General features: G+C 36.3%; 1 protein-coding gene across 1 annotated transcript in view; it reads left to right on the forward strand.

Annotated features, from left to right (window-relative positions):
- The window catches only part of SLC35F5 (solute carrier family 35 member F5), a gene marked incomplete at its 3' end in the record, with an annotated part of 36,983 nt that extends 22,918 nt beyond the window's left edge, over nucleotides 1–14,065 (forward strand). The window contains exons 12-15 of the mRNA XM_084238231.1: nucleotides 3,442–3,601; nucleotides 7,146–7,236; nucleotides 13,279–13,433; nucleotides 13,990–14,065. Coding sequence (XP_084094357.1) covers nucleotides 3,442–3,601; nucleotides 7,146–7,236; nucleotides 13,279–13,433; nucleotides 13,990–14,065 — 482 coding nt within the window. The remainder of the gene's footprint in view (nucleotides 1–3,441; nucleotides 3,602–7,145; nucleotides 7,237–13,278; nucleotides 13,434–13,989) is intronic.
- Between the last annotated feature and the right edge of the window lie 2,316 nt (nucleotides 14,066–16,381).

Here is a 16,381-nt window from a genome sequence, read left to right on the forward strand (position 1 = left end):
AGCATACTGACAAAATAGTTTCCAAAAAATAACTAAATATCAATGATAATGATGCCTCATGATGAGATTTTAAAATATAACGTACAGGGAATCAGGAGACCTAAGTATAACTGTTACAACTTCATTTGTCTCATACTCATCTGAAAATGAGGCAGTTGGATCTAGCTGAATAGCTTTCAAGCTGATTTACAAAGGATCCTGGGAAGGTTCAGAAAGGTGGAGTCACGTACATCTGTCCTTCACTTGAATTCCTTTCCTGCTTAGCTTAAAAGTTTTGTTTTTTTGAACTTTTTGCTATAATTTATATTTAGGAAAGACTTTTCTGCTAAAAAGAGTTTGAATATAAGCACATATAGAGTGACAGTTTGAAATGCCACCAGATGAGATTACTCTATAGAATTAAGCAAATACACCTCAAATATGAAGATATTTTAATGATGTCTTATGTTTTAGAGACATAGAAAATTCCACCTGGAATGGAATGAAATGGTAATATGTTTTGAGCATTCTTTTTAAAGATTGGCAGCTTTTAAGACTAATTGCTTAATTTGCTCTTACTGGAGTGCACACAGAAGTAACTTGACTGGTCTTTATCATAAGTGATATGCTATGTAAAGCAATATTGATTTAACCTGGGGTTTGGAATAGACAGAATTGGAGAAGTTAGGATTGGATTATGGAAAATTCTTTAGAGGTGGGGCAGTGAGCAAAGCTTAGCTGGCACAGTGAGTGGATTTGTGTGGTTGGACTAGAGGGCTCACTTTAGGAAAGAACTGGAAGGTATTCGGACTAGATTCTGGAGCATCTGGAAAAGAGGTGAAGGGATTTGGATCTTTGTAGGTCTAAAGTTGTTAGTGTACATGGAATTTCATAGACTTCATCGTTGAGCAACCAGAAAATAGACTTGGTAATTTGGTTCTTGATAATGCCGAATTTTGGTGCTTTAATTAGAACAACTTTTTTTTTTTTTTTTTTAAATAGAGGCATGTATTTATTTATTTATTTATTATGTTTGTTTGGTTTATACATGCACTGGGTACAGTCAGAGGCGCGGGAGGGTGAGAGAATTCACCAGAGCCAGAGTGGGGAGCAGAGCAGGCAGAAGGACTGAAGCACACTGCTGAGGGGAGCAGCGGGTGGCAGGAGAGGTCTGCGCACCATGTGGGATCCTCCTCCGGTGGCCGGGGAGCAGCCGGGGATCGAACCGGTGCCGCAGAGGCCGCGGGCAGCTTTGCAACCCAGCGCTCAACCGCTGCACCACCGGGGAGGCCCTAATTAGAACAACTTTTTAGTGTTATGCAAGCCTTTCAGGTCATGATAGCATTTTGTATGTGTGCCATTTTATTTGTTTTGATTTAGCACCAGTTATCTTAAGTTGGGTTTCCTGGGAAGTAGGATATGAGACAGGGCTTTGCTGAGGGTGATTTACTGATGTGGTGCTATATAGGAAAAACTAGCCAGGGAATGAGAGAAGCAGGGTAGAGAAGAAAAAGAACCGTAATATTTCAGGTAGAGTTGAAGTTTGGCACCATTCATGGCAAGTGTGGGGGCAAGGGGCAGAGGGAGAGAGTAGAGTTGTCCTGGCCTTAAGCTGTTAGGATTTGAGCCATGAAGGCCAGCCTTATGAATACCCCATCAGTCAGTCAGTACTTTACTGCAGAGGGTGTGGCATGGGCAGAGGCAGGAACTTCTTACTAAAGGTAGGCTTGTTTTTCTCCCAGACAGTTCTTTAGAGAAGCTGTCTCTCTCTTTTTTTTTTTTTTTAAAGATTTATTTTTATTTATACATGCAGTAACTGTGGTGTAGGCCAGAGGTGCAGGGGGTGAGAGGATTCACCAGAGACACAGTGGGGAGCAGAACAGGCAAATCTACTGAAATACACTGCTGAGGGAAGCAGCGGGCAAGACAGGAGAGGTCTATTGTTCCCTGGCTGGAATCGAACTCATGCCACAGTGGCTGGCGATATCTTGATTTCGCTGAGACTTTAACTCCTGCACCACCAGGGAGGCCTTAGAGAAGCTGTCTTTAGCAACAGAAAGAGAATAGGTCCTCCATAGTGTTATTTCCATTTAGCTAGGAATCTTATTTTTTTAAAGACTTATTTATTTATACAAAACTGGGGTACAGTCAAAGGCGTGGGAGGGTGAGAGAATTCACCAGAGACAGAGCAGGGAGCAGAACAGGCAAACAGACCGAAGACACTGCTGAAGGGAGCAGTGGGCAAGGCAGGAGAGGTCTGCCACGCCATGTGGGTTTCTCCCTGGCCAGCCGGGAATCAAACCTGCGCTGCAGAGGCTGCGGACAGCTTCACAGCGCGGCACTCAACCCGCTGTGCCACCAGGGAGGCCCTTGCTAGGAATCTTAAATACTAGTTTACTACTTAGCTTAAAAGTGAAATAAATATCTACTATAATTTAGCTTTCTTTTAAGAAAACTGTGGTTGCCTAGTGAATATATGCTGTTAAGCTATATAGAAAGCACAATAAAAAAATGCAATAAAATTTACTTTTTTTGGTTGTTACATTCATAAGTAGCCAAATATAAACTTAAATTTCAATAATAATAATAATAATTGGCCTTTATTAACTGTTAACTCCATGCCAGAAACTGTGCTATGTTTTATAAGTATTTTGTTTAATCTTCCCAGAAAACTAGTTAAATATATTTTACATTTCTATATTGGAAAACTGATGCTTAACAGAGGTTCTGCATTTTGCCTAAGGTGTACGATACTAGTGAATGGTGAGGCTGGGATGGGAACCCGGGCAATAAGACTGCTGAGTATATACTTCTAACCCCTAAACATTATAGCCTTCCTTTATAAGTTGTCATTCTTGTCATTCTGTGTTTAGTTCATATATCAAATAGCTATTCATGTGTATATATTATATCACTAACTGACTTACGCACTCCAGGAAGAGGGGAACCAAGAATATTATCTTTTGTAACCTTCCTCCATTAACCCTAGCTCTGTGTGTGTGTGTGTGTATGTGTGTGTACACACAGAGCTTTATATATATAGGTGTTTCAAACATAAATATGATTTGAATCAGAAAGCAAACAGTCCAATTCCATAATTAATTTAAGCTGACTGTACGAACACAACAGTGATTTTTTTTTTTAAGTTCTAGCATACTGTATTATTAGTAGCTAAGGTTATTAACTTTTTTTTTTCCTTTTTTGCATTCTTTTAAGTAGTTTATTGCTTGTATTGTGAATAGTCGAACCTTGAAGACTACTGCTCACCCGTTGCTTGATACAGTTTTTTTCTGGTGTTTCACTATACATAGGACTGACTTAAAAACAAACAGAAGATTCCGTTAAGGGAACATTTTGGAACCCTTTGTGCTATATCGAATGCTTTCTAATTATACAGTTACAAGTTTGGAAAATTTGAGTAAATTACAGTTACTAACTTTTGTCTCTTTTATTTATATTTAGGTTTTGTAGGTCTGTTTAATCTGCTGCTCTTATGGCCAGGTTTCTTTTTACTTCATTATACTGGATTTGAGGACTTTGAGTTTCCTAATAAAGTAGTGCTAATGTGCATTATCATTAATGGCCTTATTGGAACAGTTCTCTCAGAGTTCCTGTGGTTGTGGTATGTACTGTTTATTACCCTATGATTTACTAGTTTTATCTATTCATGCACTTTTGGATAGTTTAAGCATTTTTATTTCTTTTGTCTTCTAATGTTGCTCCTGTGCACTCCCCACTCCCTCCCATTTACAGTTCAATACAATAATTCCATTAGAGCAGACACTTTCATTTATTTATTATTTTACTTATATAACCCATTATGTAGAGTAGTACCTTGCATGTAGAAGGTCAGTACATGATTGTTGAATGAATGAATATGAATGATCTTAATTTGTAAATTTTTACAAAGCAGAGTGTTAAACAAATGAAAGGCATGATTATTTAATGAACTCCAAACTTGAAAGATATGTGTCTCAAGCACGAATTTTCTAAATGAGAATCTAGGAGATTTTGTTTATTTAGAACCTCTGTTTTATTTAGAGACTTTGGAATGCCTGTTAGGTTCATAACTTTTTTGTTTTATTTATTCTCAAGACTCTTCATATGGTGAACCAGATATATAATTCCTAAACTATGATTAATTTGAGATGTTAATATACTTTGCAGATGTTATAACATCAAATATGGAGATGTGAAGATAGGATTGTGTATGGAGTTTCAGAAACCTTCCTTTCTCCATGATAGGTTCCTTGATGTTCTTCCTATACCTCTCCTCCCTTCCTAAGGATATATCTCTATTTTCTTTATATACTATACAATCTCTTCCTTTCACATAGTACTTAAAGATTTACTTTTATTTTTTTTAAGATTTTTTTTAGATTTTTTTTTAAATTTTGTTTATTTATACAAGCACTGGGTACAGTCAGAAGCACGGGAGGGTAAGAGAATTCACCAGAGCCAGAGCGGGGAGCAGAACAGGCAGACAGATGAAGCACACTGCTGAGGGGAGCAGCGGGTGGCAGCAGAAGTCTGCGCGCCATGTGGGACCCTCGCCCGGTGGCCGGGGATCGAACCGGTGCTGCAGAGGCTGCGGGCAGCTTCACAACCCAGCGCTCAACTGCCGTGCCACTGGGGAGGCCCTAAAGATTTACTTTCTATTGTAGTAATTTATGTACTTACCTTAAATTCCTTTGCTTATCTAAAACTTTGATATCAGGATCCATTTACTTACTCATTTTTCTCTTTTGTTACGTACATTTTAGGTGCTTAGTTTTCATTACCAGAAGGAGTGATTATTTTACTCTATATATTAACAAATATCATATTCTCTCTTGTTTTTTTGTCCTATCACTTTTTTTGTTCTGTCATTTTTCTTGCCTCTCTTCAATCTTGGCTCTGAACACATAGAACTATTTACTGATAATTTGCTGCTTTTTTTTTTAAATTTATTAATTTTTTTATTATTTATACAAGAGCTAGGGTACAGGCCAGATGCGCAGGAGGGTGAGACGATTCACCAGAGATAGAGTGGGGAACAGAACAGGCAGACTGACGAAATACACGGCTGAGGGGAGCAGTGGGCGAGACAGGAGAGATCTGTTCGCCTTGTGGGTTGCTCCAAGGCTTGCGGGGATCAAACCAGCACTGCAGAGGCTGCAGACAGCTTCACAACTCTGTGCTCAACTGCCTGCGCCACCAGGGAGGCCCCTGATAATTTGCTTCTTTTGAATCCCCCCACCCCGGAAGAAGACAGCACATTTATTAATGCTTGTTCAAGTCTCTCAAGTCCTGCAGGTTTCTTGGTCTCACTTCTTGTAGGGGATGGAGGCCTAGACATTAAGAGGTCTCTACCCCATTCCTCTCCCACTCCTCCCCACCCCGCCCCAATGCTGTTCTCAGTCAGTACTGGAGTTGTTGGCTCCCCTGCACTTCAAGTACCCTGGGAGTTCACTGTTTCTCAGCCACAGGGTTCTCAAAGTGGCTTCAGGCAGTTTAGCTAAAAGAGCAGAACAGGTCCCTCATTCTGTGTCTCCTTTGGCTGAAATTGATTTTTGTTGATTAGGAATTTTTGATCTTGAATAATATTTTACTCTATCCTCATAGAATTCAACCCACTAAACCATATGTTGTATGTAGTTATGCATTTGCTATATTTTAATATAAGTTCATCTTCTCTAGTTTTCTCTTTAAATTAGAAAGTCACAAAATATGAATTTTTTAATTATTTGAAATTTAAACTAGAGAGGGGTTTAGTATGGTCCTTATTACATTGAGACTCATGGTAAACATCGAGTTTGCCACCTACAAATATCAAAATGTTTATTGAGAGCTTTATTTTAATAAACATGTAATAGAATTTCATTATGTTGAACAGAATTTAATGTAGACTTTGGGGAACAATCAAATATGAATTGTGACATAATTTCTTTTATAGAACTTATTAAGTTTGTTCCCTTGGAAAATTATACATTAAAAAATAACTTATTTTGGAATAGTTTGTCTTCTTATTTAACTATTTTAAAATTAAAAGAGTAATACCTACAAAAATGTGCAAAAGGTTTACCATAAAAACCTCCATTTTATCCCAGATTTCCAATTCTTCCTTTAGTATATGTGCTACCAAAGCAACTACCAGATTTCCAGTTTTTTCCCCCAGAGTGACCACAATTAACTTCTAGACTTCTTTAAAATGTTCTATACCTACAAAAGTATGTATCAGGCTCTTACTTTTCATCCCAATTTGCTTTAGTTTTAACACACAACTGGGATCTATATTGTTCTGTACTTTGCTTTTTTTAATTTTTACAAATTGTCTTATAAATCTTTACATATCAACACTGAGTCAATTAATTTTTTTAAAGCCTGTGTAGAACAGAACAAGCCATAATGCTTTCATTTCTTTATTTTCTTCAATGAAACAAAAGTAAATGCAGATTGATATTTCAAAGTTTGATACCAGCATTGATAATTCAAGATGAAAATAAAACAAAGAGCTTAGGTTTAGTAGGATGATTGTTGGAAAAAATGGAAAACAACAGGCAATATTATGAAAGAATCAGCACTTTCCTTTCAATGCTAATTCAAACTGAAAAAGCAACAATTATCTAAGACTCCTAGTTTTCATAAGGGTGAGATATCTTTGCTTTGGTGACAGACTTGGCTGGATTATCGCTTTTTTAAAGTTTATGTTGTAAAGTATTGTTCTACATTTTTAATAATTATTACTTTTGTTAGCTAAATATCACTAAACTATTATGAATTCTTCTTAAATAAGAATATATATTTTATAGATCTTCTTAAAAAATATATCTTTTATATATCTTCTTAAAGAAGATATATAAAAATGTTTATATAGTAGTAAGCTGTGCATCCTAAGGTAAATAGTATCTGTAAGCAGATCTTGAAAATAGTATAAAGTACTTTGAAATTTTATTCTTAGCTATTTGGATTGTTAATACTTAAAAATGAACTTTAAGAACCTTCTTAGAAACTATTATTTGCTATGTCTCAGTCCATTTTAAGCTTTTATTTTTTGCTCCTGATCTGTCACTCCTGTATTGTAGATAGATAATCATTGATTGGTGTATTTCTTTGGTTCTTTTTTTTTTTTTTTTACTATGGAAATACATATGTTGTCTTCTTTTTTTTTTTTTTTTAATTTTTAGGGGCTGCTTTCTTACCTCATCATTGATAGGCACACTTGCACTAAGCCTTACAATACCTCTGTCCATAATAGCAGACATGTGTATGCAAAAGGTAAGGCATGCTCTTTATTAGATATAATATGTATATTATTAAAACAAAACTAATGAAAGTTAAGGAATGTGACTTACTAGAAAATCCCTTATAAAATTTTAAGTGATGTGACTGTGAATAACAACAATTGATACCTTCTCTTCCAAAGTTCTTTACTACAGAGCATATAAAAAGTACCAAGGAAATGAATAATTTCTTGCACATTTACCTTTTCAATTTTTGTCCTCTTAATGTTTAAATTAAGGGTAGTATTTGCATATATAGTTCGTTAGTTTTGGAGGTGATTATGTTCCATATGTTCTTTGGTAAGTCAGCAGTGTAGAATAGGGAATGTATTTTACCATATCAGTGGTAGCAATTTTCTGAGATAAACCTCAACTACTTAACACTTCCCTTGTACTGTTATGAGCAGCACAGCAACAGCATTTCTCAGTGAATGCTCCTTTCTCCTGGACTCTGCAAGGCGGGTACTCCTTTCCTCTTCTGTGAAGTCCTGGTCTGGATATGGGGGTTCTTGTCAATACTGGCAGTGACAGGATCGCAGAAGAGAGAATCGCAAGTGTCCTTCCCAGCAGCCTGTAAGGAAGAATTGCTTTAGTTCTGTTAGAGGAAAGAGCAAGAAAAGAGGTGTGCCATTGGCTAAGGCAAAGAGAGGTACTGTAGCCATTATCAGCCAATTCAATATTTGTAAGCTTTTAACTCCAAGTAGTAATTAACATATTGATTTGTATGGGAGTGAGTGGTGAGTTAGTATAAGGTGAAGAGGGACTACTTGAAAATAAAAAGCTTATAATATATAGAAGTTATAATTAGTTTTTTAAAGGTACTTTATTTAGATTTCTGTAGTTTTTAGGATAAAGGCAAAATACTATCAGTGATTTGTATACTCTATAAAACAATTCTGTGCTGTTATTTAACTTTGTTGTGTGGTTCAGTAAATTCTTATTTGTCATGGTTAAAAGAAATTTTCCTTTAATTGAGAGATAACGATCTTATATGTCATACGTGTTCAAAGAAAATGAATGTTATAAAATACACATGACATTAAAGTTACACATCAGATTTTTTCATAGCTGTAAATAATATCTAGGTTGTTCCACATCTCAGGGTCACAATTTTTGATGTCAACCAAAATTGTTCTAATTAAACTAGGAAAGTGCTTGCTTATTAGAGGATTTTGGTAGACTTAAGTAAACGCACTTTACCCTACTGATATGAAAATATCTGATTTTTCACATTTGAAAAATAAAAATCGAGGGCCTCCCTGGTCGTGCAGCAGGTTGAGCGCAGCACTGTGAAGCTGTCCGCAGCCTCTGCAGCGCGGGTTCTCTTCCCAGCAGGCCAAGGAGATACCCACATGGCGTGGCAGACCTCTCCTGCCTCGCCTGCTACTCCCCTCAGCAATGCTTTTGGTCTGTCTGCCTGTTCTGCTCCCCGCTCTGTCTGGTGAATCCTCTCACCCCCTGGCACATCTGGCCTGTACCCCAGCTCTTGTGTAAATAAATAAATCTTTAAAAAAAAAGAAAAAGAAAAGTTGAAGGTTAATTTTAGATTTTTTTTAAAAGAACTACCCCAGGCAACCTAATTTCATTAAATGATTGTATAATTTGTTTAATCAAATACTGTACGATAAAGGCAAAACATAGGAATAGAGAAAATTTAAGTATATGTAGTTGACTAGAGAAACATTAAACATTCAGTCTTTTCTTGATTATATTCATATCTAGAAGTAGACAGCCTTTTATTTATTATTTTTTAAAGATTTTATTTTTATTTATACAAGAGCCGGGGTACAGGCCAAATGCGCGGGAGCGTGAGAGGATTCACCAGAGACAGAGCGGGGAACAGAACAGGCAGACTGACTGAAATACACTGCTGAGGGGAGCAGCGGGTGATATAGGAGAGGTCTGCTCATGATGTGGGTTGTTCCGAGGCCGGCTGGAATCGAACTGGCACTTCAGAGGCTGTGGACAGCTTCACAGCACTGTGCTCAACTGCCTGCACCACCAGGGAGGCCCTAGTCAGCCTTTTAAATGAGCTGTCTGTGCCTGAGGTGGAAATTGAAACTAGGGAGATACCTACTAGAAAAAGTAGCAGTGATACTGTGGCGTGGTAATAGAAACATGGTAGGAGAATCTACTTTCATGGTTTTTTTAAAAAAGATTTATTTTTATTTATTTATGCATATGAAAATGGGGGTGTAGGCCAGAGGTGTGGGGTTGAGTGAGAGGATTCACCCGACACAGTGGGGAACAGAACAGACAATCTACTGAAATACACTGCTGAGGGGAGCAGCGGGTAAGACAGGAGAGGTCTGCTGCACCATGTAGGTTAGCTCATGCCACAGTATCTAGTGATAACTTGAAAGCACTGAGACTTATCCCCTGCAACACCAGGGAGGCCCTGGGGTTGTTTGATTTTAATAGCCAATTGTTTTATACACACACAGTTATACACACAAAATAATGTGATACTGGGATAAAAATAGACACATAGACCAAAGGAATAGAATTGAGAGCCCAGAAATAAACCCACTTTTATATGGACAATTAATCTATGACAAAAGAGCCAAAAGTACAATGGAGAAGGAGTCTCTTCAACAAATGCTGCTGGGAAAACTATACAGCTACACGCAGAACGATGAAACTAGAACACTCTCTCACACCATATGCAAAAAATTAACTCACAGTAGATTAAAGACTTAGATATGAAACAGGAAACCATGAATACATGGAAGAAAACATAGGCTAAATACTCCATGACATTGATGTCAGTGATGTCCTTCGTGACTCGACTCTAAGAACAAGGAAACGAAAGTGAAAATAAGCAAATTGACTGTCCATCAGACTACATCAAGCTACTGTATGATAGAAAAACTATTATTAAAGCAAAAGACCCCCTATTGAATGGAAGAAAATACTTGGCATATCATACATCTGTCAAGGGGCTAAAATCCAAAGAACTCACATAACTCAACAAAAAGGAAAGGAAGAATCCAATCAGAAAATGGGCAGAAGAGCTAAATAAAAACTCCTTCAAAGAGAACATGCAGATAGCCCAACAAGCACATAAAAGAAATACTAAATATCACTTATGGTCAGGAAAATGCAAATTGAAACCACAGTGAGATACCTTCTCACTCCCATGAGAATAGCCCATTATTAAAAAAGCAGTAGCACATGTTGGTGAGGGTATGATGAAAAAGGTGCCTTCATATACTATATTATTGGGAATATATACTGATCCAGCCCCTATGGAAAAAACATTATGAAGCTTCCTCAGAATATTAAAAATGTTTATACCATATGATCTGATAATTCCATTCTTAGGTATCCACCCGAAGAATGCAAAATCACTGATTTGAAGGATGTAAGCACTTCTGTGTTCATTTGTAGTACTGTTTACGAAAATAATCTAAATGCCCGATGACAGGAAAGATTAAGAAGTATGGTATATATATACCTGACGGAATTCTACTCAGTTATAAAAAATGATGAATCCTTGCCATTTGGGACAACATAGATGGAACTAGAAGGGATTATGCTAAATCAGAAGGAGCAAAAAAAATGTCAGATGATTTCACTGTGTGGCATATAGAGAAAGAAAACAAAGAGGCTGACAAAACTAAGCCAGAACCAACCCTAGAAATATGACTGCAGGGTTGAGGCTACTGGAGGGGGAGGAAAATTGGGAGTGGGAGCAAAGAGGCAGCGGCAGTGGTCACAGGTCAAGGACTGGAGGTGATTTGATGTTGGAGGCGGTATGGTGAGGTACACCTCAAGACGAGTGTGAGCCTGTTCCCCTAGATCATGTACAGTTTTGTGAACTAGTGTTACCTCAATTAGAAAAAAAAAATTCAGGGACCCCCCTGATGGCCCAAGGGGTTAATTCTCAGCACTATGAAGCTATCAGCAGCCACTGCAGCTCCCTGTCAGGGAGCTACCCACATGGCACAGCAGACATCTCCTGACTCGCCCTCAGCAGTGTATTTAGGTCAGTCTGCCTGTTCTGTTCCCCGCTTTGTCTCTGGTGAATCCTCTCACTCTCCATACCTCTGGCCTACTTCTCAGTTCTTGAATGCATAAATAAAATAAATCTTTAAAAGGAAAAAAAAATCATAGTCTGTTGGAAAGCAAATTAGAAATTTTTTACTATGTGGCAACCACAAATAACTGCATTTTTAAAGTGAATTTTGCCTTTCAAAGTCCTTTGTTTACTTATCTTTATAGAGTTTGTCTTTATTCAGTTATAGAGTATTTTTTAGTTGAATATCCATGAAGTCATTCTATCAAGACTTTTAAGTCAGTCACAGGTATTTCATACTTTTTTAAATCTTAGACCATTTAACTAAATCATGTATTTTCTAGGTAAAGTGTCTGGCAAATATCCAAAAATTTATTATGCCCATAATTTGATAATAATAGGAAGGTTTTTTTTTTTAAGTTTTTCTTAATGTTATTTCCTGGGTGTTCTTAGAGTGACTCAGCCTGTGTGTGTATCATATCAGCAGGCTGTACATGTTAGAAATTATCAGTGAATTTTCTTGTGTTATGTATTGAGTCCCTCATTAAAAAAAAACTTTTTCTTACAAAACCCCTCCATTGACTTATGGTGCTGTGAAATGGAATAGTGTATGTTTCCCACTAGAGGGAGTCTTAGGTACCTATGATTCTAAACCTCATTTTTTTTTTAATGCTCAAAGAGGGTGAGTGCAGTTTTTCTTATTTTAAACACAGGAATTACTATTTTCATCACTATGAAAGCACACTACCAGTGTGTTGCAGCTGAGTCTTAGTGGTTGATCAGTGCAGGTGATTTGACCATTGTTTTTGATCATTAGTTAAAATCTAGATGGTAAAGGTAAACTAGTAAAAGAATGATTTTCTTTAGTATCTTTTTAGCACCAATTTTTTACTTTTTGTAAGAACCCTGAGAAAATGATGTATTAAAGGGTAAGACTTGGATATGTGAGGGCTTTTCGCTGCTGAGGTTCAGTTTCCTTTTTGTCTTTACCAGTGGCTAATATTTCTTAGTAAAAGTGTTCCTATTTGTTATCTTTCTTTTTCTTTCTTTTTTTTTTTTAAGATTTATTTATTTATGCATACAAGAACTGGGGTACAGGCCAGAGGTGTGGAGGGTGAGAGCATTCACCAGAGACAGAGTGGGGAACAGAACAGGCAGATTGACTGAGATACACTGCTGAGGGAAGCAACGGGAGAGACAGGAGAGGTCTGCTGTGCCATGTTGGTAGCTCCCTGGCCGGCCAGGGATCACACTGGTGCCTGGCTGCGGATAGCTTCGTAGTGCTGTGATTCAACCCCTTGCGGATAGCTTCATAGTGCTGTGACACAACCCCTTGCGCCACTAGGGAGGCCCTGTTTTTAGTTTTCTTAGTGAATGTTTCCACTTGAAATTTTTCATTTGTTTCTAGAAGGCTAGTGTTAAGAGTAAGGATTAGAATTTGTTGATAAAAGGCCTGAGATAGTTGTACTTCAAAGTTTTTAGTACTATTTTAAGAATATTGTTTAATTATAGCAACTATAGCATAAATATACACAACTTAAATATACACACATTAAATAAACACAATTTAAATATACACAACTATAGCATAATGTAGTTTTTAATGATCTGAGTTTTTGAAGATGACTTCAGAAACCGAAAAGGAGAGTTCAATTGAGAATAGGGAGTAATCGGTAAAGAAAAAATTGGCAATGTGATGTGTAAGACAGAAGCTTCAAGTTTCATAATTCTGCTCTGGAATGTACTAAACCTAATAAATGAAAAGCATACTTACTGTCCTTCCTGTGGAATATTTTCCAAGCGAGAAGTATATCTGTTGGTAATTTAAGCAAGTAGTAGTACATTGAAGTCTCCAATCCTATACTTACTAATAATATATGTAGTATATTGTCAGTGCTTAATATTATTTTCTTAGTGTTTTAAGTTATTCCTACAAGTTTTCATAAATGGAAAATGCATGTTAAAGGGGAAAATTGTCTTACTGATAATTGTAAGAGTTTTCTGTCTTTTTTTTTTTAGGTGCAGTTTTCTTGGTTATTTTTTGCAGGCGCTATCCCTGTATTTTTTTCCTTTTTTATTGTTACTCTTCTATGCCATTATAATAATTGGGATCCTGTGATGGTGGGAATCAGAAGAATTTTTGCTTTTATATGCAGAAAACATCGAATTCAGAGGTACATGTCATTCAGTATGAGTTTTTAATGTTTGCTAAATTAACTGGGATCATGTCATGCTGGCCTAGGGTTAGATATTTTTGTGAAGAATTTTTGAGGTTATAATTTATATAAAGTACTATTTCAGATAAAACTAAAATATTTTGTTCAGATCTTCTGAGTGATGTAGTAGTTTCTTCGCAATTACTTTTTAAAATTAGGTTTCATACACAAGTAGAACCAGATTGCTTACTGTTTGGCTGTAATTAATTTAAAAATGGAAAACTTGTATTAGTTTCAACAAAATTCATAATGAAATGTGATAATAGCACATGAAACTTTAAAAAAAATTCTCCGTTTTAAAGAGAGAAAGGTTTTACTAATCTATTATAAAAAGTAACTTGAGACCCATTGTTAGGAAATCTTGCCCTAGTGTTGCATCTGACCACATAGTTTCCGCTGACAGAATAAATCATTTTTAAGAGTTCCTTTTAGCTCTAAGGCTTTCCTTAACTGTATTCTCTCTCTCTCTTTCTCTCTCTTTTTTTTTTTTTTTTTTTGTATTCTCTTTTTGAAGGGTTCCAGAAGACAGTGAACAGTGTGAGAGTCTCATTCCTATGCATGGTGTTTCTCAGGAGGATGGATTGAATTAGCTGTTGTCTGTAAACCAGGTTTGTATGTTAGTGGCATTAGTGCTGACTAAGGTTCTTATTGTTATAATGCTCCTATACAAAATTGATTTTCCATAATTAGTTCTTTGAGAGGTAATGCAGCTTAAAGGCTAAGGGAATCAAACTGGGTTCCAATTCCAAAGTCTCCATGTACCAGCTCTGTGAACCGATGTAAGGTTGACTCCTATGCCTCAGCCTTCTTTTTTGTGAAATGAAGTTACTATAGACGTGCGCTTATAAGAGTGTTAGAAGTAGTAAATACTTGGGAAATTTAAAGTATGTGCAATAATACCTCACTCGAATTAAGTAATCCCAAGTTTACTTATTTTATTCATGCTTAGCATAATATTTTATCTAATGTCATATGTTAGAGATATATTTTTTCTCTGTGTATGAAAGTGAGAAGCCTAATACTTTGATGTATATATCCAGTCTTTTCTCTGTGCACATGTGTGTTTACCGTAATTGGATATGCAATATATATCCTAAGTCATTGACTGCTTTTTCACCTTACAATAATTCAAAAACATTTCCCCATTTTTTTCAAGTTTTAGGAAATACTGTTTTTTATATTTCTTACATGACAGAAGGAGTAGCTGACATTTTATGTTTCACTGAATGAATGCTTGAAATGCATTAAACATACGTCTTTGGCAGGTACAAAAGTGATTATGTATTTTAGAATGAGAGATCTCAGTAAATTACTGAAATTCAGGTTCATTTTTCTGCAGTAACTTTAGGCAATTTATATTGAAATGTTTCCTGATTGCAGTTGAACTTCCCTCTTCACCCAGAACGTAAAACAACTCTGAGCACCTTGCATCACATTGGCCTTGAAGCCTGTTTCTTTATCTTTGTGGTAAATTTACCTCTACTCTAAGGCTAATTGTTTTATGTTTTTCTTTGTTCATTTTTTATTCTAGCATTTACTGTTATGATGGTTATACATGCAGATAATTTGAAGATTCAGAGTTTCATAAGACTTCTTGGATAAGGCACTAATGCTACCCTGCTCTACCTATCCTGCTTTCATTCTTTCCCAATACAGGGAATCACTTTAAACTCTGTAGTCAGTTCTTCCCTCTCTAAGTACCATGCTTATACTTCTGTTTCTTGATTTCTCAGTTTTAGGCATCTTCAATTGATTTTCCCACTTTGGTAGATGAGTATAGATTGTCAAGTTTCTCACTTCACTTTTCCCAGCCCACTTGCCTGCCTTCATACCATATATAATTCCTACTTTGTTATTGCCCCAGTACAGTTATTACATAATTATGGACAGATCTATAATATTATCAATGTTTACATTGTTTTGACTGTAAAAATGTTACTTTCACCTGAGCCAAGTAAGATTGTACTTGGCGTTTTCCTAGTCCACAGGCCCTCTGTTCATATCCTTTTTAGAGAATGAACCTCAAATACTCTCCTGACATGGAGAAGTACTTGATCAGCTGTAAAAAGTAAGGGGAGGGCATCTCAGTGTCTCTTTTTTCCTATAAACTTTGTACCATTTTCCTGTTTTTAGTTGTTTCTTAACCTCTCCTTACAGAGATGACTGGTTTTATTGCCCTGTTTCTACTAAGGGTTAGCTGCTATTTTCTTGGCTCTGCTCTTTGCTCATGTGGTTCATTCTTTAAAAAACAAAATCCTTTCTTTTACTGAGGTTTTGAGGCCAGAGACACACTAAGTAATTATTTATTTGCTATCGTAAATTTTAAAATGACACACAGTTATCTTGAAAGACTTTTAATACTATAATTTATGCATTTTTTCCCTAGCATTGCTGTGTGTTATTTCTGTACTCTCACTCATACCCACTCTAACCCAGGCAAGGTTTCAATTTTTGGGGAAGTGAGAGCTGAGTAAAAGGGCTAGAGTGAAGATGGTAAAGAGATGGTAAAGACCTGCAGTATAGTGAAAATGAGACAGGTTGGGTAGGAGTCTTTATCTTCACAGGGGTAATAGTGGAATATACTGGCATTACACAATCTTTTAAGTGTGCTGGACATCAGCATTTGATATTGCTATCCAACTCATTTTCAGGAGTTCTTGGTGCTCAGAGTTTTGAGTAGACAGTTATTAAAGTAAGTATATATACTGCATTTGATACATATTTCAATGCTAAGATAGTTTGCTTTTTAAAATGTGTAGAAAAATAAAAGCTATGACTGTCATAATCTAATGATGATTTTGTATTTTTTTAATTTTAGTTTGAAAATGGAACATTACACAGCGAAGAGACAATCTCTAGCAAGTTTTCGTAGAAAAATGTTCAGTGCCTAGTCTGAAAATAACAGT

This window comes from Talpa europaea (genome assembly GCF_964194135.1).
Source record: "Talpa europaea genome assembly, chromosome: 1".
NCBI lineage: Eukaryota > Metazoa > Chordata > Mammalia > Eulipotyphla > Talpidae > Talpa > Talpa europaea.